This window comes from Phyllostomus discolor, chromosome 9, assembly GCF_004126475.2.
Source record: "Phyllostomus discolor isolate MPI-MPIP mPhyDis1 chromosome 9, mPhyDis1.pri.v3, whole genome shotgun sequence".
Classification (NCBI taxonomy): Eukaryota; Metazoa; Chordata; class Mammalia; order Chiroptera; family Phyllostomidae; genus Phyllostomus; species Phyllostomus discolor.
Window position 1 is genome coordinate 81,013,143 of NC_040911.2, and position 17,768 is coordinate 81,030,910.

General features: G+C 50.2%; 2 protein-coding genes and 1 long non-coding RNA gene across 3 annotated transcripts; 2 read left to right on the forward strand and 1 right to left on the reverse strand.

Annotated features, from left to right (window-relative positions):
* Positions 1-3,920: 3,920 nt before the first annotated feature.
* Positions 3,921-4,660, reverse strand: LOC118496796. The gene is made up of 2 exons (XR_004899349.1): positions 4,349-4,660; positions 3,921-4,005 (listed from the first exon to the last, which is right to left on the reverse strand). It is a non-coding gene; the product is annotated as an uncharacterized LOC118496796 (long non-coding RNA).
* A 74-nt stretch (positions 4,661-4,734) lies between these two features.
* On the forward strand, positions 4,735-7,638 carry CENPB (centromere protein B). Its single transcript, XM_028523952.2, has 2 exons — positions 4,735-4,937; positions 5,001-7,638. The coding sequence occupies exon 2, from the start codon at positions 5,335-5,337 to the stop codon at positions 6,811-6,813; it is 1,479 nt and encodes a 492-aa protein (XP_028379753.1). The 5' UTR covers positions 4,735-4,937; positions 5,001-5,334; the 3' UTR covers positions 6,814-7,638.
* Positions 7,639-8,856: 1,218 nt separating this feature from the next.
* Positions 8,857-17,498, forward strand: SPEF1 (sperm flagellar 1). The gene is made up of 8 exons (XM_036009604.1): positions 8,857-10,727; positions 11,996-12,107; positions 12,461-12,617; positions 12,812-12,851; positions 12,987-13,047; positions 13,237-13,360; positions 13,451-13,557; positions 17,167-17,498. Exons 1-8 carry the CDS (start codon positions 10,619-10,621, stop codon positions 17,171-17,173), a joined length of 717 nt encoding a protein of 238 aa, XP_035865497.1. The 5' UTR covers positions 8,857-10,618; the 3' UTR covers positions 17,174-17,498.
* Positions 17,499-17,768: the final 270 nt, after the last annotated feature.

The following is a 17,768-nucleotide window of genomic DNA, read 5'->3' on the forward strand; positions in this document are numbered from 1 at the left end:
ATGGAAGGGCAGATAAAGTGCTGCCCAGACAAGAAAAAACTAAAAGAGTTCATCATCACTAAGACATTATTATATGAAATGTTAAAGGGACTTATTTAAGAAAAAGATCTAAACTATGAACAATATAATGGCAATAAATACATACCTATCAACAATTAAATGTAAAAAATAAACTAAGCAAACGAAGAACAGAGACAGAATCATGGACACAGAGAGCGTTTGATGGTTGCCAGATGGGAGGGGGATATGGGAGAATGAGTGAAGAGGTGAGAGGATTAAGAAGCACACATAGGTAGTTACAGAATAGCCACAGGGCTGCAACGTACAGCGTGGGAAATGAAGTAGCCAAAGAATTTATACATTCATGACTCATGGGCATGAACAATAGTGTGGGGATTGCCTGAGGGAGTGGGGATTTCTGGGTGGAAGGGAGCAAAGAGGGTAGAAGGGGGACAACTGTAATAGCATAATCAATAAAATATAATTAAAAACAAAATAAAAATAAAAGCAAAAATAAAAGTAAAATAACAAAATGCACAGAAAAGTATCATTTAAATGAAAGGTGATTAAATGTTTTTATCTTCAAAAATTTCTATATTTTAAAATATTTTCCAAAGAATGAGTATCACTTTTACTTATTTTATTTTTAAAAAGACTTTATTTATTTTTGTCTAAAGAGGGGAGAGAGAGAAATATCCAACATGTGAGAGATACACTGATCAGTTGCCTCTCACACCCCGCGACTGGGGACCGCCAGACAGCAACCCAGGATTGTGCCCTGACTGGGAATGGAACCTGTGACCTTTTGGTTCTTGGATCAGCACTCAATCCACTGAGCCATACCAGCCAGGGCAAAAATGCATATAATCTTTAGATTAACTACAAAAACATGATCTCAATCTGGCAGTTCCTCAAATAAATAAATATAGAGTTACCATAAGATCCAGCAATTCCACTCCTAGGCATAACCTAACAAAAATGAAAATGTATGTCCACACAAAAACTTGCAAACAAATGTTTATAGCAGCATTACTCATGTTCCCAAAATGTGTAAGTAACTCAAATGTCTACCAACTGATAATTGTACAAACAAAATGTGATACCCATACAACAGAACAGGATTCAGCCATCAAAAATGAAGTACTGATCAATGCTATATCATGGATGAATCTTGAAAACATGATGCTAAGTAAAAGAAGCCAGTCCTAAAAGACACATGATTCCATTCATACGAAACATTCAGAAGAGGGAAATCTACAAACAGAAAGCAGGTTAGCAATTGCTTACGGCTGGAGGAGGGGCAGGGGACCGATAGGGAGATGATAGCTAAAGGGTGTGGGATTTCTTCCTAAGGTGATGAAAATGTGCTAAAATGGACTGTGGTAATAGTTCCTATATATCTGTGAATGGTATACTTTAATTGGGTGAATTGTATGGAACATGAAATGTATCTCAATAAAGATGTTAAAAATAAACATGCTATGAAGGATTAGGGGAGAAATGAGATATTTCTGTTGGGCTCTTCGCTCTCAGAACTTTAGGAGGGTCCTCAAATGGCTGGACAACCTCCTTCCTGCCAGCCGCAGCTGGCCCTCATCCACAGGCCCACAGTGTCCTCCACTTCCAGGCCCAGCGTTGGTGCCACACAGAGGGACTGGTACAGGCACTTCTAGAACAGAAAAGAAGCCACACACACGTGCTGCTGGCCTAGCCATTTCCAGACACCCACTCTCGCCCTGCCTGTGGCAGTCTATACAACCCATTTCTACTCCCTCTCATTTTACCCAACCCATCTGGAGCCCTGGGATCCCCCACCCACCTCCCTCCATAAGCCCCATCTTTCCACTTGTCCACCTTAGGGAATTCCAGAGTCCCCTTCTCTTCTCTGGGACCAGGCTGCTCCAGGCTGCCTACCAGGCCTAATAACCATTCCACTTACCTAATAGCAATTCTTTGTGCCCCTCAGCAAGCTTTCCATTCTCCTTTCATTTTAAAGGGCCTGTTGGTGATTGCTTATTGAAGAAAACTTGGAAAAATCAGCAGAGTGGGGGGTGGGGGGAGTCCACACACTGTCCAATGACTCAAAGACACATTTATTATAAACTATAATGGGTGAGGAGGCAGGAGGGACATGTCACATGGATGAAATATCTGAGAGGTAGCAAGATTTCCTGAAGATGTGTGGGAATGAGTCCTCAGCCAGGTGGCTCAACATTCACCTCTGCACAGGGACCATACACTGATTGTGGGCCAAGTACTGATCTGGCCCGGATAGGCAAAGCCCCCCACATTTTCTTTTGGATCTTGTGATTGGATCTGGTGATTTACACCTCAGGGGTGGAAAAGGGCTTTCTAAGTAAGACACAAAACCCGGAAGCAATATAGGAAAAACTGATAGATCTGTCTACTTAAAGATTTAAAACTCACATCTAAGATTCCCCAGGTTAAGTTAAAGAACCAATGGAAAATATATTTGCAATGTACTTAACAAAAATTTTATGTTCAGAGGTGAAGGGCTCCTAAAAGCCAACAAAAAGACAAATATAAGGGACACATGGGCAAAGGATGGACTAGAAGATCCACAGGATTCAAACAGCCAATACATGCCTGAAAAGAGAAATGCACACTAAACCAGCAGTGAGTTACACTCTCTTCCATTGCCTTCCAGAACACCGTACAGCCTTGGTTTTCCTTCTACCGTTTCAGCTGTTCCTCATGAGTCTCCCTTTTAAAAACAAATTATTTATTATAGTTCACATATAATATTATACTAGTTTCAGGTATACAACGTAGTGATAGGACGTTTATGTACCTTATGATGTAAACACCATAATAGGTCTAGTAACCATCTGTCACCATACAAAGTTATTATATTATTGGCTATTATCCCTATAATGTAGATTACATCCCTGTGACTTATTTATTTTATAACTGAAAGTTTGTACCCCTTATTACCCTTCACCCCTTTCACCCCCCCGACACTCTCCTCTGGCAACCATCAGTTCATTCTCTGTATCAGTGAATCTGTTTCTGTATTATTTTATTTACTTGTTTTGTTTTTTAGATTCCACATATAATGAAATCATGTATAATGAATGAAATCATGTGGTATTTGTCTCTCTGATTTATTTTTTTCAAATATTTTATTTATTTATTTTTAGAGGGGGGAAGGGAGGGAGAGAGGGAGAGAAACATCAATGTGTGGTTGCCTTTTGGGCACCCCCTACTGGGGACCTGGCCCACAACCCAGTATGTGCCTTGACTGGGAATCGAACTGGCGACCCTTTGGTTCACAGGCTGGTGCTCAATGTACTGAGCCACACCAGCTAGGGCTCTGATTTATTTCACTTAGCATAATACCCACTACATCCATCCATGTTGCAAATAGCTAGATTTCATTCTTTTTCATGCCTTAGCAATATTCCATTGTATACATATACCACATTTTCTGCATCTCATGAGTTTCTTGCTTGTCCTTTCTTGAAACCATTACCTCGGAGAGCCCAGAGAATGGTCCCTTGGTTCTCTTCCCTCCTTTTATACACTCATACATTCACTTGAAGTATCATCTACCTCCAGGTCCTCACTCAGCCTATCCCCATGGCAGGTCACAGCCTTCCTCTCTGCCTACTCTTCATGTTACTCTAAGAGATTTTTTAAAATCACTGTAATAGTCATTGCCTATGCAGTTCAGTTGGTTGGAGTATCGTCCGGTGCATCAAAGGGTTGCTGTTCAGTTGCTGTTTAGGGCACTGCCTAGGTTGCAGTTCTGGTCTTAAGTGGGACGTGTGCAGGAGCCAGCATTTGGTGATTCTCTCAGCTCAATGTTTCTCTCTCTCTCTCTAGATGTGATGGAAAAATGTCCTCGTTTGAGGGGAAATTTTTTTAAATAAAATTAAATCACTATAATACATCCAATGTTTTAAGAATTTCATTTTTATGTGTTTGGTGCAGGAAGAAGAGGTTTCAGAGATTCTTGTACATGCCTATGTATATACATTATTTCTGCAGGTACAAACACATACATTTATTACTATACACATGTGACACACTGAGATGTGATCAGTGTTTATGAGTTGTGAGATTATCATCAAATAGATTTTATACTGATCTTGCTTATAAAAATAACCTAAATGTGTAATAATAGGCTACATAAAGTTCATCCATTGAAAAGCATGTTGGTAATACCAACATGGCAAAGTCTTTATCACTTGATGCCAGGTAAAATAGCAAGAGATGCCAGATATACGGTCTAAACAATCTCATGTCAATTTTATGCAGTAAATTTTTAGAAAGAAAACTGTAGTGCCTAGAGAAAAGACTGGAAGGAAATGTATCAAAATGTTACCTGCGTATCTCACCAGGTGTTTGGGGTGAAAGGTGATTTCTAGTTTCCTGTATTTTTCAATTTCTGTCAAAAACGTGGGTTACGGGATTTTTACCTTAATAAAACACAAAACACAGCACTTACTCTTTACAAGTAAGAAAATCGCTGCCCACTCGGCTCAGTGGCCAGGTACCACGCCCCCGCCCTTAGGTTACCGGAAGCCACAGCACTGAGCGGTCCAGCATGCCGCAGCGCCCCCCCGCGGTCAGTCCCGGTGGCAGGGAGGGAGGTGGGCGCGGAGGGCTGGGAGGCGGCGTCGGGCGTCCCCGCGCTTCCCGCGAGATCCCGCTCCGCCCGCTCCGCCCCGCTCCGCCCCGCTCACGGCTCTCCCCGCTCCTAGAGCCGCGGCACTTTCTGCCTCCCGTGCCCGCGCCGCCCTCCGTCGCCCGCGCTCGCCGCCTGCTGCCCGCCGCCCGGCGCCGCGCCCGCCTGCGTCCCCGAAGGCGTCCCCGGCCCGGCCGGGTCGCTGCCCCGCCCGCTGCCCCACGAGCCGCTTTGTCTCGGGTGGGGCGCGCGGGAGAGGCCGCCAGGTGCCCCCCGCCGCGGGCCCGGGCCCCCCGCCCCGGGGCGGCGGCGGTGGCGCCGGGCCCCGGGGCGGGGGGCGCGCCGGGATGGGCCCCAAGAGGCGGCAGCTGACGTTCCGGGAGAAGTCGCGGATCATCCAGGAGGTGGAGGAGAACCCTAACCTGCGCAAGGGCGAGATCGCGCGGCGCTTCAACATCCCGCCGTCCACGCTTAGCACAATCCTGAAGAACAAGCGCGCCATCCTGGCGTCGGAGCGCAAGTACGGTGTGGCCTCCACCTGCCGCAAGACCAACAAGCTGTCCCCCTACGACAAGCTCGAGGGGCTGCTCATCGCCTGGTTCCAACAGATCCGTGCCGCTGGCCTGCCTGTGAAGGGCATCATTCTCAAGGAGAAGGCTCTGCGGATAGCAGAGGAGCTGGGCATGGACGACTTCACTGCCTCCAACGGCTGGCTGGACCGCTTCCGCCGGCGCCACGGAGTAGTGTCCTGCAGTGGCGTGGCCCGCCCCCGCTCTCGCAGCACTGCTCCCCGGGCCCCAGCAGCGCCCTCCGGTCCACCTGCGGTGCCCTCGGAGGGCAGCGGCGGAGGTACGACGGGCTGGCGCGCTCGGGAAGAGCAGCCACCGTCGGTGGCCGAGGGCTACGCCTCCCAGGACGTGTTCAGCGCCACTGAGACCAGTCTATGGTACGACTTTCTGCCTGATCAGGGCGCGGGGCTGTGTGGCAGCGATGGACGGGCGCGCAGGGCCACCCAGCGCTTGAGCGTGTTGCTGTGCGCCAACGCCGACGGCAGCGAGAAGCTGCCCCCGCTGGTGGCAGGCAAGTCAGCCAAGCCCCGTGCAGGCCAAGCCGGCCTGCCCTGCGACTACACAGCCAACTCTAAGGGTGGTGTCACCACCCAGGCCCTGGCCAAGTACCTGAAGGCCCTAGACACCCGCATGGCAGCAGAATCTCGCCGAGTCTTGCTACTTGCCGGCCGCCTGGCTGCCCAGTCCCTGGATACCTCGGGCCTGCGTCATGTGCAGCTGGCCTTCTTCCCTCCGGGCACCGTGCAGCCGCTGGAGCGGGGCGTGGTCCAACAGGTGAAGGGCCACTACCGCCAGGCTATGCTGCTCAAGGCTATGGCGGCGCTAGAGGGCCAAGATCGTTCTGCCCTGCAGCTGGGTCTTATGGAGGCCCTGCACTTTGTGGCCGCAGCGTGGCAGGCAGTGGAACCTTCGGACATAGCTGCCTGCTTTCGTGAGGCTGGCTTCGGGGGTGGCCCAAATGCTACCATCACCACTGCCCTCAAGAGCGAGGGGGAGGAAGAGGAGGAGGAGGAAGAAGAAGAGGAGGAAGAGGAAGAGGAGGGAGAAGGGGAGGAGGAGGAGGAAGAAGAAGGAGAGGAAGAGGAGGAAGGAGGGGAAGGGGAGGAATTGGGAGAGGAAGAGGAGGTGGAAGAGGAGGGTGACGTTGATGACAGTGATGAAGAGGAGGAGGAAGAGGAGGAGGAGAGCTCCTCTGAGGGCTTGGAGGCAGAGGACTGGGCCCGGGGGGTAGTGGAGGCCGGCGGCAGCTTTGGAGGCTATGGTGCCCAGGAGGAGGCCCAGTGCCCCACCCTCCATTTCCTGGAAGGTGAGGAGGACTCTGAATCAGACAGTGAGGAAGAGGACGACGATGACGATGATGACGACGACGACGATGAAGATGATGAGGATGAGGAGGATGGTGATGAGTTACCTGTGCCCAGCTTCGGGGAGGCCATGGCTTACTTCGCTATGGTAAAGCGGTATCTGACCTCCTTCCCCATTGATGATCGTGTGCAGAGCCACATTCTGCACTTGGAACATGACCTGGTCCATGTGACCAGAAAGAACCATGCCAGGCAGGCAGGAGTTCGGGGTCTTGGACATCAAAGCTGAGCCATTGGGCCTAGCCATACCCTCGACCCAGATGTGGCAGCACCAGCCCAGGGCAAAGGACTCTTTGGGCAGCTGCTGTGGTTGGAGCCAGAGTGGGAAGCCCCAGATCCTTTAGTGATGTTCACCAGGCCCTGTGAACAAGCCCAGTCACCTTGGCGGGGCCCGGGCTTAGGGTCAGCCTCACTGCCTGCTTATTGCCTCTTTCTCAGAGTCCTATTTCCTCCCCATTTGCCCCTGGGCTTGGGGTACCAGGTGGGGAGCTGTCCGGTGCTACCACACCATGCCATCAGTGGACTAGGCCACAACAGCTTCCAGGGATGGACCCTGGAAGCTCCCGGCCAGAGAGTGCCTCTCCCCTCTGCCGTCTACACCAGGTTTCGGTGGGGGGGACCCCAAAGCCATTCTGGGAAGGGCTTCATAGGAAGGTCCAGCCTAGGCCCCCACAAGGCTGGCAGCCCCCCATCCCTGCCCCCAGACCACCTCCAGAAGCACAGTCTAACTCACTGCAGGCTTTTGAGCCTGCCTCTTGCCTGCTTTCCCACCCCTGATCCCTTTCTTTGGCCCAGCCCATTGTTACTATGGCCCTCAGTTTTCTTTCCAGATTGGAGGTTCCCAAGAGACCTTCCAGGGGAGTGAAAATGGGTGTTTCTTTCCCTTGTGGGCATCTGCAGGCCTTGTGCCTCTCCTTCTCTGGCAGGGTCCTATCCTGGGCAGGGGGCCTGGGGCTGGGCCCAGAGTCCAGCTGTCCAGCTGCTCTTTTCCCAGTACGAATTCAATAAATCTGTCCACCCCCCTTTTTGTGAGGGTGAACGTTTTAACAGCCAAGGGTGCATCCTTCATAGTCTGGGCTTGCGTCTGTTGGGGACATGTCCTTTCCTGGTTCCCTTTGGTCCTTGCTTTGGTGGGACATGAAAGCAAGTGTTGAGAGACTGGCCACGGGCTAGGCCCTAACTAGGATGAGGGGCCACCTCCATGTCTAAATGCTCTCTAAACTTGGGGAGGTAGGTGTCTTGCGTGCACCTGCCTGGGTATGGATGGGTTTGAGGAAGCCAGGCCTTGCACTGCTTTGGGGCTAGAGAGAAGCTTGGGGTCAGTTGACTGGGATAGGAGGGAGGGAGCCAACTGTCTGTTGGGCTAAATTAAATTGTAGGCACCTGGGAACTAGGTTTGTCAAGGTTCATTAATGAAGATGGTTGTAGGAGTGAGGACCTAGAGGCAGAAAGAAAGGAATGTTAGGGTATCCCTTGGTTTACCCTTGGGGCTTTAAGAGGAAGTCCTTTAGGCCTTTCAGTGATGGGCATCTCGAAGCCTAGTGGCTATCAGCAGGGACAGTGGCAGGGGAAAGATGATATTACTGGGGAGAGATTGCATCTCCAAGAGGCTGAAGATGAATTAGCAACTCCTTGTGTAGTGCCCTCCAGGGGGGCTCCCAGTTCAAAGGTGAAGACAGGCCCCTCACTGATCCTACCCCCTTTCTCCTTTTAGGCCAGCCCTGGCTTCCTGGTCCTCCAGCATTGAGACCTTCAAGCCCCAGTGGTTCCAGCCAGGGGAGAGCCCCAAACCGGTTTTCCCACCTTGACTAGGGCTGGCACATCACCCAGGTGGTTCCCTCCTCCCCACCTCCTGCTACTTCCTTTCTCCACCCTGGAATGTTAAGGGGTGGGGGGTGGTATCCAGGTAATCTTTTGTCTTTTGCCTGCCCTGGGTGAGGTCCCCTTTAGAAAGGCAAGGGCACTACAGATGAGTGTTTTCAATTTAGTGATTTTATTATTTTTTTTTAATTTTATTTATTGTTAGAGGGGAAGGGAGAGAAACACCAATGTGTGATTGCCTCTCGCATGCCCCCAACTGGGGACCTGGCCTGCAACCCAGACATGTGCCCTAGGCTGGGAATTGAACTGGTGATCCTTTGGTTTGCAGGCCAGTAGCACTCAGTCCACTGAGCCACACCAGCCAGGCCTGATTTTATTTTTAAAAGATTTTATTCATTTATTTTTAAAGAGAGGAAGAAACATTGATTGGTTTCCTCTTGTCTGCATCTGGGTCAGGGACTGAAACTGCATCCTAGGCATGTGCCCTGACCTGGAATTGAACCTGGTGACATTTTTGGTTTTCGGAATGACGTCCAGCCAACTGAGCCATGCTGGTCAGGGCTAATTTAGTGATTTTAGTGAGAGAGACGGGGGAGAGAGAGAAACATCTATTTGTTTTACATGTTTATGCACTCATAGGTTGATTCTCGTATGTGCCCTGACCAGGGATTGAACCTTCGACCTTGACATATTGGGATGACTTTCTAACCAACTGCCTAGCCAGGGCCATTATATATGACTTGAAAACAAGGGACAGAGTCACCATCCCGCCCCTGGCTTTCTGCATTCCTGGCACACAGGGATGTCTTCTAGGCCTTGAAGGCTTCAAGACTTAAGTGACCACAAAAAGCAACAGGGATTCATTCCCCTTACCATCGCCCTCACCCCCATCTGTGCCCTGGAGAGGAGACCGGAAAGTCCTGAGGAAGCCCAGCCTACTTCCTGGCCTGCTCTGGAGTAAGGAGGTGGGAGCAGTAGTTTTCTCCCCAGGTGCCCCTGGTCAACCTCAAATAACAAGGCAAATCCCTTCCATTTGTTTCCTGCTTACAAGAACACCTTTTGCTGCAGCGGAGATCATCTTGTTATCCATAACACAGGCAGATATTAAATAGGGCTCTCGCCACGTGTCAGGCACTGTGCTAAGCATGTTAGATGCTCATGAAACCTCTAAAAGTAAAACCATGAAAAAACAGGTACAGAGAGATCTAGTAATGTGCCTGAAGCTACACCACTAGTGTGGAAGCAAAGGTTCTCCCCAGGATGACCCTAGAAGTGGCCCTTTACTAAGGAAGGACCCATCTTCCTAATCCTCAATGTAGTCCTCTTGAAATGGAACTGGTTACCGAAATCAATCTCTAATCCATGGAAGTATAGAGGAATAGCTCTCTGGAGGGAAATGAGAGGTGTGGAGGTGTACACGAGAGTTCTTACAGCTCTTACACCTATAAGCATCTCCTGTTCCAGCAGGCCCTCCCCCCCCACCCCACACACACAGGTCTTCTGTAAATACCATTCCCCTCCCCATTAGCCCATTGGGACCAATAAGTGAGAACCACCTGCATTTCACAAAGTGGGTAGGAGGATTAACGAGTTAAAAGACCTGCCCAAGGCACTGGCCTTGAGCTGTGGTATCCCTGGGAGCCTGGGTTACATATTAAATGCCCCCACATAACAATGCAGGGAAGGGGCGTGGTGATGGGCCTATGAACTCAGAGTTTAGTGGAGGGAGGAGGCACTATCACAGTCCAGATAGAAAGTAGCAGATGCCTTCGTTTGGGACTGATCTTTAACGGGTCTAGGTGGGGGATCCCAGACCGGGGAAGCTGGTTCAGGGGTTCTGGAGGCTCGGTTGGCTTTGTCAGGACCCAGAGTGAGCCAGTGGCTGGTCAGCAGGGCACGTGGGCGAAAAAGATTTCTTCCTGGGAGGCGGGGAAGACAAGGCCACCTTTATCGCCTTTTCAAATCTGGGGCCCGAGAAAAGGTAACGGGGTAAACTACAACTCCCAGAAGCGTCTGCTCCCCGAAGACAAGGACGGTTGTCATGGTTTCAGAAAACAATATGGCCGCTCCCAGCTGGGAGGGGCGTCTCCGGATTAAAGAGTCTGAGGCAAATCTGGGCTCCGGCAGTGGTAAGGGAGGAGGCGCTTGAGCGATCGAGAGTTTGAGGCGGGACGCTGTACGGCTGGAACGATTTGCCTTTGCTGAGGGCGCCAATGGCGGGCAGCGTGGACGAGGAGGCGCTGCACCAGCTGTACCTGTGGGTAGACAACATCCCTCTGTCCCGGCCAAAGCGAAATCTCTCCCGGGACTTCAGTGACGGAGGTGTGTGCCCATGTATGTCCCCACGTTCTGTCCTGTATGTACGTGTGTAAGAGGGTCTTTGTGCAAACACGTCTTTATACTTGTGTGCGTGTGGGGGTGTGTATGTTTGGGGGGGATGTCTGTCTCCTAGGACTTAAGTTGTACGAGTGTGTCTGAGTGTGAGAGTCTGTGACTTTCTCCTGGGACTTAATGACTAAGATGTGTATCAATGTATGCATCTTTGCATCTCTGTGTGTGTGCATTCACATTGCTATATTTTGTATGTTTGTCTATGGGAGTCTGAATGTGTGTGTATTCATGTGTGTATTGTCACATCCTGTCCTGTATGTATGTAGGGGGGTCTTGTGTGAATATGTGTTGCTTTGTGACTGTGCAGGTGTCTGTGTTTCTAAGACTGTCTCCTGGGATTTTAATGTGTGACTCTGTGTGCTTGTGTGTGTGTGTTGGTGACTGTCTCTTGGAACTACAGTGATGGAAGTATGTGTATGTGTTTGTCCATCTTTGTGTGTCTGTGTATGTAGTGTATGTGTTATATATGTGCCTGTGTGTGTCTGGGCATATGTGCCTGCAGTCTGTCCCATGTGCATATCTTTAGAGGTATCTCTTTTTAAAAAAAATATTTATTTTTAGAGAGGGGGAAGGGAGGTAGAGAGAGAGAGAGAGACATCATGTGTGAGAGACAGGTCAATCTATCGCCTCTCACACACCCCCAGTGGGGCACTTGGCCTGAAGCCTAGGCATGTGCCCTGACTGGGAATTGAACCTGTGACCCTTTCGGTTCACAGGCCGGCGCTCAGTCCGCTGAGCTACACCAGCTAGGGCTAGAGGGATCTTATTACATTGTCTGTTTTTGTGAGTCTAGGACTTTCTCCTGGGACTTTGGTGTTGCAGTACATGTATGTGCCCAGATAAATGCGTGGGGTGGAGTCCCAGGATCTTGAAGGGCTCCCTTGGAGATTCATTCTCTATTAGAGCACCAGAGACCACAGTTTTCAAGTGTCCTGAGTTAATGGGGAGGGGATACAGCCCCTCTGGGGTATGCTGGAGGCTTAGTCTCCAGCAGATCACTGACCTCACTTCCTTGACTCTGCCCCCTCCATTCCGTACCACCCCTCCCTCCCTATCACCCTTTCTCTTTCCACATTTCCACCTCTCCACCTCTCTGCCACCCCTGGTTCTCCCATCCCACCCACTTCTTCTCCCTTCCCCTTCCCCTACCTCTTTTCCCATCCCCCCATCTTCCATGTCTCCTCCTCCCACTCCCTCAGTCCTGGTTGCAGAAGTCATCAAGTTTTACTTCCCCAAGATGGTGGAGATGCACAATTATGTCCCTGCCAATTCTCTCCAGCAGAAGCTCAGCAACTGGGGTCACCTGAACAGGTAGCAGAATATCTGGTTGCATTAACAGGATCTCCAGTTCCTACCCTGGGCTCCCAGAAAGGGCTGCTTCAGCCCTTCCACCTCCTACTGTCTCCACAGCCTGGGCTGGGACTGTGCTGATAGCAAGGTGGGGAGGGGCAATGCAGCCGGAATTGTTTGGGAACAAAAATCAAGGGATTCTTTTATTGGGGAGGTGACAAGATAACTTGGGACAACCAAGAACAGGGCTCAGGTGTGGTACCCTTCCATTCCTTCAGGGCTGCATACTTAGTCCAGCAACTGTTGCACCCCCCCACACACACACACTTCATTTCCTAAGGACCTAGTCTTCCATGCCCCTGTCTACCCCCCAGGAAGGTGCTGAACAAGCTGAACTTCTCAGTACCAGAGGATGTGATGCGCAAGATCGCACAATGCACCCCAGGTGTGGTGGAGTTGGTGCTCATTCCGCTGAGACAGCGCCTGGAAGAGAGGCAGAGGCCCAGGAAGCAGGGCTTGGGCTCCTTACAGGTGCCACCCTACTCCGGCTTCTCCCACTGCTCTGGGGGAGCTTTCCAGGCTGCGGAAAGCCCCCACCTTGGTGACAAGTGTGGAAGAGGGTGCCTGCTTAAGGGGAGCCTGACCTGGGGGACAGTGGAAGGGACACAGGGCTACTTGGGGATGGGTGAGTGTGAACTCACAGTGGATCCTGGGGGTTCTTTTAGGAGCTGGCTCCCCAGGATGGCACTGGCTACATGGATGTGGGTAAAGTGGCTTTTACTTTTCCTCCCTCCCAGGAGGAACTTTTCTCCTGTATTTCTTTCCTATGGGGGGAGGTTGGAGGGGAAGATAGGAAGAAAGGACTCCAAAAGGGTTACTCCACCACTTACCTCTTCTCAGGTTTGTCTCAGAAGGCTCGAGGGGAAGGTGCCCCAGATCCCCAGGGAGGGGGGCAGCTCAGGTAAGGAAGCTGGGAGTTCCTGACCTTACCAGGCCAGGTGATGTCCCTGCAGAGGGCTGGGATGCTCCTGGGAAGGTAGGGAAAATAGGGACAGGGAGAAGGGAAGAGAGGTGGCCTGGCCAAGGGGCACTGGGAGGGTGAGGGTGGGGCCCAAAGTCTAGGCCTCTGCTAAACTGCTCTCAACCCCAGGGCGGGGCGGCTGCCTGTGCCTCCGCCTCCTGGGTATAGCCAGGTGCTGCACGGCGACCCAAGCGTTGTCCTTCAGATTGCTGAAAAGGAGCAGGAGTTGTTGGCCTCACAGGAGACCGTTCAAGTGAGAGCACTGGGAAGGTGTGGGGGCTGCAGAGGCGGAAACTCAGGGCAGTGGGGCCTCTGGGCTTGACCTCTGTGCTGTGCGGCCCAGGTCCTCCAGATGAAGGTGAGACGCTTGGAGCACCTGCTGCAGCTCAAGAACGTGCGCATCGATGACCTCTCCCGGCGGCTCCAGCAGGCGGAGCGTAAGCAGCAGCGGTGAGCAGCAGGGGTGTCCCAGTGTCCCCCAGAGCCCTGACACCACAGACCAATGCACCCACAGACCAACAAATGGGCAGGAGGGGCCAACAGCTCCAATGAGCCTCCTGGGGAGTAAGGCGCCCCTCCCTTGGGGTGAGCATGGGGTGGGGGCAGTGGGACAGGGGCCCTCTCTGCCAAGTCTGGGACTAAACCACCACCTTCACTATATCCGGGTCAGGAGAATGGACTGCTTTTCAAAACCCAGAGACCATGTGCAAAGACTTGGTGTGCACCCCAAAGCAGTGTCCGACACGGGGCAGGGACTCCACCTTGGAGCTCCCTGTGTTGGGCCTTTGGGGATGGTCCCCTGGCTCAGTCCATACCTTGAGAACAAGGTCCCCACCCAGCTGTGAGGCCAGGGGTGTCTCCATCCATGCTAATTCCTTGTTCCCTGGGCTATGGGGGAAGCTGCCCCAGGCAGCAGAGGGAGTCTCTCGTCCCTCCTGGGCACTCACCTGGGACCCATCTTAAGGCTGGAGAAGCGCAGCCACTGGAGAAGACGAGGTTAGGAGTGAGCTCAGCCAGGTGTGGGGAAGACATTGGCTGAGCCTCTACTGATCACCTTCCCTTCCCATGAAGTATGCTTCAGGATACTTGGGGTATATGGGGCAGGGCTGCCCCCATTAAAGGTGTTGTCCTCTTTTGCCTGCACTTGCCTTCTCTCTCTGCCTGGATCATTGTGGGCAGCAAGGTCCTGCCCCCTTTTGCTGCCCTTTCCACCCCTTGAGTGAAATAGCCTTTTGGGCCCAGAGTGGGTCTTGCCCTGTGGGCAGCTGGGCCCTAGGTGGCCACTGCTTGGCAGGTTGATATCACAGAGGTCGGGTCTTCGGCACTAGGAGAGTCCAGCTTCTAACCCTGGCCTTTGTAGTCCGACCCTCGACCCATCCCCCACCCCAGTGCCCTCCAACTGGCTCCAAACCCAGACTTGATTCTCCCCAAATGTAGCCTCATACTCATCCTCAACCTTGCTCATGGACTGACCCCTAAATATGTCCTCTGTATGACTCAGCCCTGATCAAGACACCATGGCCATGGGGTGACCCTAACTCTGGTCAGTAACACTGAACATTTGTAAATCCTGAGCCCCCCACAATTTAGTTCGTAGGCATAGACTCAGCATATGCCCAGGAGAAACTTAAGCTCTGTGTTTTGTGATCTGGGATCTGTGTACAGCAATATTCATAGCAACACGTTTCATAACAGCAAAAGAGCTGAAAAGAACTTGTATTTGTTATCTATTACTGTGTAACAGATCACCACACTTAATGGCTTAGAACAGCACTCATTTATTATCTCCTATTTTCTATGGCTCAAGAGTTCAGGCAAGACTTATCTAGGTCCTCCGATTCAGGGTTTCCCGCAAAGCTGTAATCACATTGTTGGCCAGAGCTGTGGTCTCATCTGAAGGTTCTACTGGGGAGGGGCTCACTTCCAAGTTCACTTGGTCATTCATAGAGTTCAGTTTCTTGTGGACCGTTGGACTGAGGGCTTCAGTTTCTTGCTGGGTGTTGGCTGGTGGCGGACCTCATTTCCTTGCCAGCCAGCAAGGGAGAGAGTTAGGGTCTGCTAGCAAGATGGAAGTTATAGTTTTATCTAATGCCATTATAGGGCTGACATCCATCACAACCATCATATTCTATTTATTTGAAATAAGTCACTACATCCAGCCCACATCCGAGGAGAGAGGGACACGTAGATTTGAATATCAGGAGGCAGAGATCATTGGGAGCCATTTTAGAATCTGGCTTCGAAGAGGAAAAAGCAACGAAGGATACATTCTAGGGTAGTGGTTGCTTCTGAGGAAAAGCAGAGAGCAGAAATGCAAGAAGTGCATGTGTAGATATAAGTTATTTGTAAAGTTTTAGTTCTTGGGGCAGGTGAAGGGTTTACAGGTATTCATAAGTGGGTTGTTTATGGACAAGTAGGGAGGGAATGTCATGAACCAAGGGTTATGTGGAGTTCAATTCTATTTGCCCGAGTACCTAAAATAATAAAATAAAAATGGATGACTACTCCTGACCTTGGTCTGTGCCCCTCCCTTGCACTCAGCCTGGTCTCAGGTTAAGGCTGACTTCGGCCTGGCCTTCTGCCTTCCCCAGATGAACCGCAGCCCTGCACACGTACGGACCCCAGCTCTAGCGCTGTTCTCTCTCCGTAGTCTGTATTGGGTCTCCAGAGCTCTGTCCTCTGAGCCTTACATCCATGGGCCACACCTGTACACTCCTGTGCTTGGAGCTGGCAGGAATGGTTTGTTAATGAAGGGGCCTGAGGATCAGGATGTGGGGTGGGGTGGGGTTCTGCCTGACAGCACAATGGGCCCAGAATGCAGGTTTGGCGATTGGGGTCACCCCCTTAAGAGTCTGCTGACTTCCTGCATAGCAGAGGCTGGGCCAGGTCCAGGAGGTTCCTCCTCCTCCTTGGGTCCCCCCACACTCCTCCTACTATCTAGATATGCTTGTGTCTCAACCCACAATTATATCTCAAAACCCTACATATCAAACAACAAAATAGAGAATTTTATTGAATGTTTCTTGGGAATAAATATGAAGGTGGATTATGTCACACATTATAAGTCTGTAATTCTTCTTTAAACATCTGTTGTTCTCCAAACTTCCCTTCTCACAGCCACTACTGTATTTCTCCCACTCTGCTCCTCACTCCCCTCTGCCCTATCGGAACCACACTAAGTTGGATTTCTTTGCTTCAGTTACCCATTAATTCCTCAAATGTTTATTGAGTGTCTACTATGTACCAAATACCAGGGATGTAAAGATGATTATGAAATATGATTTCTGTCCCTCCATTTTCAACTTCTAGAAAGGGAGAAGGCATGTAAAAAGCTATTACATTCTTTGTTAATATATTCTTTTAATTTAAAAGATTTTATGTGTTTATTTTTAGAGAGAACGGGAGGGAGAAAGAGGGAGAGAAACATCAATGTGTGGTTGCCTCTTATGTGCCCCCTACTGAGGACCTGGCCTGCAACCCAGGCATGTGCCCTGACTGGGAATCAAACCAGCGATTCTTTGGTTTGCAGGCCAGTGCTCAATCCACTGGCCCACACCAGCCAGAGTGTTACTTAATCTTTTGAATAGATAAAAACAAATCATTAAAAAAACATAGAAACAGTAAAATCTCCCCTTGGTCCTCCCACACCTCCAATAGGAAACTTTTTCTTTAGTTTTTGCATATTCTTCTAGAGCATCTTTATGTGAATACAAGTAAATATGCACGTTTATTATTATCTTCACCCCACCATTTTTTTAACATAAAGGGGAAGCAGACTACCCAATCTGTTCTGTATCTTGGTTTTCCACTCAAGGAGATCTCTTGTAGATATGTGATGGTCAATGTTACATGCCAACTTGACTGGGTACCAAGGTATTTGGCCAAACATTCTGGGTGTTGCTGTGAGCATGTTTGGGTGCGACTAACATTTACATGGGTAGACTGAAAGCAGATTGTTCTTCCTGATGTGAGTGGGCCTCTTCCAATCAGTTGAAGTCCTGAATAGAATTAAAAAGCTGTCTCTTCCCTAAGTAAGAGAAAATTCCTCCTGCCCAACAGCCTTTAAACTGGGACATCGGCCTTTTTTTTTTTTCTGCCTTTGGACTCCAATTGAAACACGGATTCTTCCTGGGTCTTGAGCCTGCCAGCCTATGGACTGGAACTTAATGATGGACTCTCCCAAGTCTCCAGCTTGCAGACTCGTCCTACAGATCTTGCAGCTTGCCAGCCTCCATGTTGCCTGTGCTAATTCCTCTCTGTCTCCCATTGGTTCTGTTTCTCTGGAAAATCTTGACTGATGCAAGATTTTTCCGTATCAGTACATTGAAAATTTCCTCTGCTTTTAAAGCTCTATTGTTTGTATCAAATAAAATTCTGTTGTCTGTACCAAATTTAATCAGTCCTCTATTTATAGACATCTGATTTTTAAAAAAGATTTTATTTATTTTTAGAGAGAGGGGAAGGGAGGAAGAAAGAGGGGGAGAGAAACATTGATGTGAAGGGGGGCTCTGCCCACAGGGCCCCCTCCTACCATCCTCCATGGATGAAAATAAATCTACCAAGACGTAATCTTCTTAGGGAGGAAAGGTGGCTGATCTCTCAAAGGAGAAGGGCCAGGAGCCTGTTCCTCAATGGGTTTTTATTAGGTTTATTTGCACAGG